The sequence below is a fragment of the Sparus aurata genome, chromosome 23 (assembly GCF_900880675.1).
Source record: "Sparus aurata chromosome 23, fSpaAur1.1, whole genome shotgun sequence".
Classification (NCBI taxonomy): domain Eukaryota; kingdom Metazoa; phylum Chordata; class Actinopteri; order Spariformes; family Sparidae; genus Sparus; species Sparus aurata.
The window spans coordinates 18638053-18645842 of NC_044209.1; the positions used below are offsets into that span (position 1 = coordinate 18638053).

At 42.7% G+C, this 7790-nt stretch overlaps 1 protein-coding gene across 3 annotated transcripts in view; it reads right to left on the reverse strand.

Annotated features, from left to right (window-relative positions):
* The window catches only part of LOC115575319 (ubiquitin carboxyl-terminal hydrolase 22-like), a 28802-nt gene extending 23570 nt beyond the window's left edge, over positions 1-5232 (reverse strand). The window contains exons 1-2 of one of the 3 annotated variants that reach the window (XM_030407276.1): positions 4727-5232; positions 3706-3738 (exon numbers count right to left, since the gene is read on the reverse strand). In XM_030407276.1, coding sequence (XP_030263136.1) covers positions 3706-3738; positions 4727-4846 — 153 coding nt within the window. In that variant the 5' untranslated portion in view covers positions 4847-5232. Of the gene's footprint in view, positions 1-3705; positions 3739-4378; positions 4534-4726 lie in introns of those variants that run through there. The other 2 variants (XM_030407278.1, XM_030407277.1) reach the window with 2 other exon arrangements.
* Between the last annotated feature and the right edge of the window lie 2558 nt (positions 5233-7790).

A 7790-nucleotide genomic window follows, 5' to 3' on the forward strand; every position in this document is an offset into this window, starting at 1 on the left:
AAGCGAGAAAAAAGGGGGAAGAAAAAGCGTGGGAGTGAGCGCTAGAAGAGGAACAAGCGAGAGGCTGGAGGAACAGATCCTGATGCTACAAACGTATGCTGATGAGTCAGGGAGCGGGCCTGTGATGTTGATGGGAGACTGATCTGACAAAGAGATCTGCTCCCAGCACAGGAATGAGCCGCTCTCTGGGATTGGCTGAGCCTCTGTGCGTTCTGTGTGTTTGTGTGTGAGGTGAAAGAACGAGGGGGAGGGAGGGAGAAGAGTGACAGAAGGAAGTAAATGTGTCATCATTGAAAATAGATCCATTCTTCTACCTCTGAGATTCCCGGCAACATCTAGCAAACGCTTTCTCTCTCATCTTCCCCTCATCACAAGAAGAGAGGGGCTTTGCACTTGTGGTAAAGAGGGTGGAGGAGGGGGTGGGGGGTGTTGTGGTTCCTCTGATCATATATGATTTATCAAAAAAAAAAAAAAAAAAAAAAAAAGTTGAGTTCAATCAGCTCTTTAATCACGACCCTTACCCCCTTTAATCAAAGCGACAGCAAATTCTTCAAAGCGGCTATGGGCTGTAAAAATCTGCCCACCCTGCTTTAATCATGTTCAATTTCAAGATAATAGCTCCGGTTTAACTGCGTGGCAAATTTTCTACATTGTTGCGGTGTTTTGGTCGACACCAACGGTAAAAACAGTCCAGCCCTGCAAACATGACCTTCATGAATATTCACACCAACCTTCCACCACCAACGCAGACATTCACAAACTATAAATGATGAATATGACTGGAGTCGGGCCTAAAGAGAAGAAGAGTGAATTTTAATTGTTAAAAGCAAGGACACGCAGGGTTTCTATCTCCAAGCTCTGCTGACATCCTTCTGTGAGAGGCAGCCCGAATGGCACTCGACAATCTGGTGGAACGTGAATCTCAATTAGCAAAGGAAGCCTGAGATATCTGTTCATACATGGGCGCACTAAAGCTCACGTACCCTACTCGAGCAATCGCTTACTGAACAAACACAGTAATGACAGATTAAGAGACGGATCAAAGTAAAGACCTGGGCGACAAAAAGTGGAAGTACATTAGCAAAATAGTTCCTCCTCTGAAATTGATCTGATTTTTTACAGCGGGTGTGGTCTCACCAGCGTAATCGCGCAGGACATGGGGCACACCTCGACCAGAACAGAGGTCTAACGAAGCTCAGATGCACAAAAGAAAATCTTGATTTAATGTCTGTTAACATCAAAGAGAAATGCATACTTGTTAATTCTTGCCATCTCCCTTAGTGGGACATCTTTAATACACTGCTCAATTTGCATTTAATTGTTTTCTCTCCGGAGCATATCCAATTATTCAGGTATCGTACGCTTTCGAGGACAATTAAGTCGTGTTTACGCAAAAGGACATCAGACACCAAGCCTGAACAATAGCAAAAATGTCACCAAGTTAAATCCATAATTTGTAGGCGACGCTTCTGTGTTTGTATAAACCTACATGCTCATCCCAAGCTAATGGTGCATTTCATCTAGAGCCAGCATGCCAGAGGAATTATTATTCTCGTGTTTCCTACTAAATGGTAGCAGCTACCGAGCCACTCTGGGCCGTGATGTCATCTCTGCAAACTCCTCTCTGTGTCAGTCATTCTGCCAGTTGTTACCCATGCGGGCTGAGATTGTGCATGCAGAGCAGGTGACAGATTTTCCACCAGTGTTCCTGCACATTGCCTGGGTATTGATTTTAGCCTGAGGTAGTCAGGCTGACAGCTTGCGGGGAGGCTGCTGAGGACAGACTACAGAAATGGGGGGGGGGGAAACAAATGACGGGAAAAACAGGAATGCAGGATTACAGACACTAGCTATTAAAAAACAAGTCATAAAAACATGTTTAGAGAAAACAGGTCTTGTCTCTGACTGACCGTGACTACTTCTACACATAGGGTGCCTCTTTTACTACAAAGCTCATTGTGTTGTTGCCACTACTGTAAGACAAAATACGCAATAAGCAGTGAGGTGATGAGCTTGTGTTTTATCAACCATGCCAACATTCAGATAACCCCTCATAGCCACTGTCATCTATCCAACTAAACATTTCAGCAAAGCAAGGACAGACGCAGGACATGATGTTAAAGGCACCTCGTCTCCTCGCTTGTATTTCGGCGCTGAACAAAAACCAACACCGCCGCACCTCAAGACAATGCACTGCCTGTGTGCTGCTGGAACAGCACTACACCTGCTCTGCATGTCAGATTAGTTAGAGCCTCATGAAGGGGGTGAGAGAAACGCAACACAAAGCCACTGTTGCCTCCTTTTCTCTGTGTTATCAGTCAGCGGTACAATCAGTGTCCGGGAGCAGATGGGCACAGCAGAAGCAATAGGCACACACCTCAACAGATGTTAGACAGATGTTAAACAAACAAAATTATACGCAAAGCAAGAAGGATGGGTCTCATGAGGGAGACTGACTCAACAAATGTATTCGTTAGCACAACAGCAAGACCGCTTTCTAGGCTTCAGTGCACAGAAAATTGAAAAAATAAAATTTACAGCTGCATTTCTCATGTAAATTAATAAAATCAGACACAGCCCTTCTCATTATGCTTGCATTGCAGGAAAAAAATTCATCTGTAATAGCAATTAGATGTCTATGATGTGACACAGCAATTTATGACAGAAACACAGCCGGGCCTAGATAGGTTAGATAACTTTAAGATTTCATGGCCACCAGTGCTTTGTGACGCGGTGCCATGGTGCTCATCTGTGAGAACTGCACAGAAAGATGTTGTGAACCGTCGAACGACAGAGCACCATAACACAATGCAATCAAGTCTGAAGCCGCCAACGGCGCGACAGCATCTCTCAAGAAGACATTGTCTTTGAATGCTATGTAACCTTTACATCTTTGACAGCTGGAGGGCTTTAAACCTGAAGGGCTAGTATTCATGAAGCATGCCACTAAGTAGCACGGCTGGCGTAAAGAGTTTTTGTCAGAGGTAAATCTTGGTTGATGGTGATGCGTTGGTTGGGGAAGACATAATCTTGGCAAAGAAGGCAGCGGTGTGTGAGTGTGTGAGTGTGTGAGTGTGTGTGTGGTTGACAGGGATGGTCACAAAAATGGATCTCCAAAAAGTAAACAACAGGGCTCAATATGAGCGAAACATTGTGAAACATTAGGAAGTGACCCGTTTCATTCCAATGACAGACTGACTGACCTCCCGCCGAGAAAGAAACTAGATAGTCAAAATGAACATTCATTAAAAGCGGGTAAAATTGATGCAGCGTCATCCACAACAGATCCTTTAGGACTGTATCAGACATTTTGAGTTGCTCTATAGCACTTTTTAATGATGACGTACTCCAGGGGTGTAAATAGAGACAATGTGATTGGTTTGCTCAGACCAAAGCGCTGTATCAACAAAAGGGTAATTAACCATACTGCACAAGCTATTTGCAATGTAACTGAGCTATGCTTTCGGTTGCTCAGCCCTCCCACACAGTGACTGTACCGGTTATAACTGTGCATCACTAGCGGATACAAGAATAGGGCCGAGCTACTCCACCACGTAGGGGTTACATCTCACAATATTCAGTCCGCTAAATGAAAAGATTCATAGGTGAGCGAGAGGAGAGAAAGCAAGCCAGCTCTTATTCATCTCAACTATCTACAGTATGTCAGTGAAGATGAGGAGGGGGGGGGGATAAGCGTCAACTCACCAGCTCCGTCCATCCTGCATCACTCTGAAGCACCTATTTCATCAAAACGACATAAAAATGTATGACATGTATAAGAGAAGCATGGATTTCTAGAGAACAGTCAAGCAACCTTTAAATTTGGATCTAATCCACAGTAAATAAAAATAATATTTAAAAAAAATGAAGCTTCTGTAATGCGTTTTCATAATGAACATAATGGCACAAAATCCAAACAAAAAGCAAGTTTAAGATGACTGAAACACAGGACGGGAAAAAAAAGTGAGAGAAACTGCAACACAGTTCACAGTCCAGTGATGACATCATTAAGTATGGAGCTATTCGGAGCTGTGTAGGCCGAGCAGGTGTGGGATGAGCCCGAGAAACAAATTGGCAGTAAAAGCAATCAGCTGACGTCCCAGCATCCAAACTGGTGAGGGGTTGACCAGTGCGGGGAAAAACAAAAAAACAAACACAAAAAAAAAACAAACACCCTGATCTGGGATGCCCAGGAGAGAACCGCTAACCCAGTGGACCCAGTGTCTGCGTGCAGAGAGACACAATGGGTCCATTTGGTGTGGTGATGTTAGCCCCATAGCCACAACTCTCCTCGAACCCAACTTTAGCCGTGAAGCTAACTGTTCAGCATCTACCAAAACAGAACCCGCTCAGCACAACGCAGCCCGTTGAGACTCACGTCTAAAAAAGGTTGACTAAACCTCGCTTAAGCTAATAAAGACGCGTTCAATGTTGCACTTGAGGCGGCGAAAGGAAGCAACCAGTCCCTGCAGTTCACCAGGCTAGAGTCCTGCTAGCTAACTTGCGTTACCGGTGATAACCTAGCCGGCTAACCCGAATGTTAGCAACACTGCTGCTTCAAAGAGTACATTTCCACTAATACAGTTTTTTTTTTCTCTTCGACCCGTTTATTGGTTGTGCTTCATGTGGGACATCATTTGAACTCTGGTTCTGTGTCTGTCCGTGCCACATTACAATTATTTCACTTTTGTTTCTGAAGCTAACGTTGCAGTTCCTGTGTTTTTACCTTGCGTCTCCTCGTCTCAGCAGTACCACTCCACACAAAGCATTGGTATATGACTCGAAGATTTTGTTTCCAATTATCCACCTTATAACCGTTCACATGGGAGCACCCGGCCGGACTCATGACAGACAAAACATTCAGTTTGGGTTTTATAGGTGACAATGAAAAGTCTCCTGGATGATTCACTTGGCTAGCTAGCTAGCTAGCTAGCACGAAACTGTCTGTCCAGAAATGGTTTCCGTTTGGAAATGGGACAATCGATGTAGTATCCAAAATGCTCCTCGGGCATCTGACAAACACGCTCTTTGATCAACTTCCTACAAATCTGTTCATGGAGTCAACCAACGGAAGTATCACTTCACTGGAATCTCTGCTCCCCTTGCTGTTTTGACAGTTGCCTTTTCCTTTAACGTTAGCTCCACTTCCACTCTCACGATTAGTTAGCTTTCTTTCTCTAGTTAGCCTGCTAACACTCAACTACAGCTTCACAATGCCCGCCCAGCGTACACCGTGATTTGCCAACACAAAGACGTTACGTCACCACGTTGTGTTTTACAGCACGCTGGGTGCGCTCGATTTGGAAACCGGCGTGCTCCGTGCGTGTTTAAAATGTGGATTTTTAACCACGGGGCGGCATCGATGACGTTGCCTGAACAAATACACCTCCTATTCAATGTAGACTGGAATTGATAACAACACCAAATTAGCGAGAACGTTTTTATGAATGATGCAAAGCTGAAATTACTGTAATCGGGAACTTGGATCGTGATCGCCCTGACTTCATGTCAATCACTGTTGATTGCTATTGTTGACTTTCACTGTTTCATCGCTCTTATCACATATACAGAAAGGTAAACTCGTGGTTGCAATTTAGTTGAGCATAGATTAAATAGTTTCATTTAAACACGAGCTAAATCCCCCTTTACACACTTAGATTGTAAAAGTTCAATCCTCTCAGTATCATCAATTAAAGGCTACCACCTAGTGGCGATGTGGTGTGTGTATGTTGTCATTGATATCAAGTGTAAGCCTACTGCACTCAACTACACAGTCAACTTAGTCCCCTCAATCATGTGACATTATTGATGAATGCAGAGCCAAGGGGTCTCCCTTGTATTTACTGTGACCTCAGCTTTGATCGACATGAAATCAGGGCCTTTTAGTGTTAAGAATCCTGCGGCACAGGGCTGAATATGACATCTGAGTTTGTATAATTAAGAATGCATAAATTATGACACATTGACAGATGAGTTAGGCATGATGTGTGGAACCCTCGCCCGCTGGATTACATCAACAATTTACTGACTCAGGTCGAGAATTGGCAAGAGCTTTCCTCATCTAATAAGCGTTGTAACTTGCATTTTGTTTTCATTTCATTAAAGTAATAGGCTAAATAAACTTTGTGATCAGGGTGCTGTGTAAAATAATTTGCGTTGTTTGGGAACATTAATGAGCCCTTTCCAACTTCAACTAGATTGTTCATTTCAGTGGGATGAGACGCACAGCAGTATTCTAAATGGTCCTCTCATACTCATATATAATCATATTGTTATATGACAGGTAAAGGTGGGGCTCATTTTAAACACCCTGCATGGTAGTTTAAGCTAAATTTACAAAAATAAAACATTATGTTTTAGTTGATTATGTTTTGCATAAACAATTGGAATCTGTAAAGTAACAGGAGGGGTGCAAGATGAACTTTTTTGGTCCAGCGGCCAAGTAGCTAGTGAATGTTCAAATTACGTCATACAATCAATAGATTACTTTAAGATTGTTTTTTGTGGTTGTTTTTGGCTGGTAAGTGAAGTGAATTTATAAGCCATTGCATATTTTACCAGCATATTACCAGCTGGAGGGCGGTGCTGGTTTTGAGCCCTGGTGACTAACAAATGTAGAGTGAAGGGGATTATATTTCTCCCCTGGAATGCAGTGGAGTAAAAGTAAAAAGTTGCAGAAAATGCATCTCAAGGAAAGCGCAAGTAATTGTACTTGAGTTCAGAACTTGAGCAAATGTGTAACTTCCTTCGATCGTTCACTTGGGGGCAGTGTGGGTCTACATATCTTCATGGTTAAACTGTCGCTGCCAGGAAGAAGTTCTGCATCTTCTGTCATTTCTATATTCCTTGCTTCTCCATCCCTTATGATTTATAGTTTGTTTAGTTTTGAGTTGTGTATGAGTTTTCCAACTTCTGCACGGACTGCTTGTGTTAGTTTTCATTTCTTCTATTTCTCTGTGGGAAAAAAAAAGATATACTGACTTTGCTTCTTGTGATGTGGTATGTATAGAGGTAGATATATAGAGGAGTATATATTTTAGGTGTTTGCATTTACACTGGGAATCTGGTTTTAGGTATAAGACTGAGAGTATAATGAATGATATGATGAATTTAATCGGTTTGATCAGAAACTAAACTCAACTGACCGTTTCAACAGAGCCTGGAATGTCTCTGAGTTTTAAGCTTCAGTCAGCTGCCTGCTCAACAGAAGAATCAATGTGTCTCAGATGATTCTGTTTATCATGGACTGAATAGCAAATAAAAACACATGTTCTTGTCTCAGACAGTTGGAATGGTTTTAGGGACAGGCACTCAAGCATATTGGTGGATATCTCCCAGCAAGGGAACAGCTTGTTCGCATTTCAACGTCTATTTCCACAGAGTCGGTTCACAGTACAGTAAACAACGCAACGGTGTTCAGGGAAATATTTTCACAATATATCATATATCTTATTTTCCAATTATCCAAGGCATGCAGAATAGCTGAAACATTGATAACAGGTGTTACTTTTCTCCAGAAAACAAAACCTGGAAGACAGGGGTCGCAGATTAGGAAAGTAACAAAGCACTGCACAAATCACAAAAGGGTCAAAGCAAATTGGTCCCTTGGTGTCTAAAAGGTGGCAGTGGGAATAAAACCCACGGTCACCCACTGATTCTGTCAAAATGATAGATAGAACATTGGATCCAAAAACCAAAGGGGAAATTGGAGTCAGGGGGGAGACAAAATTAATGGAAACCGGGCAAAATCAAGAAATCTCAAACACACTCAACTCAGATTTTCACTCTTC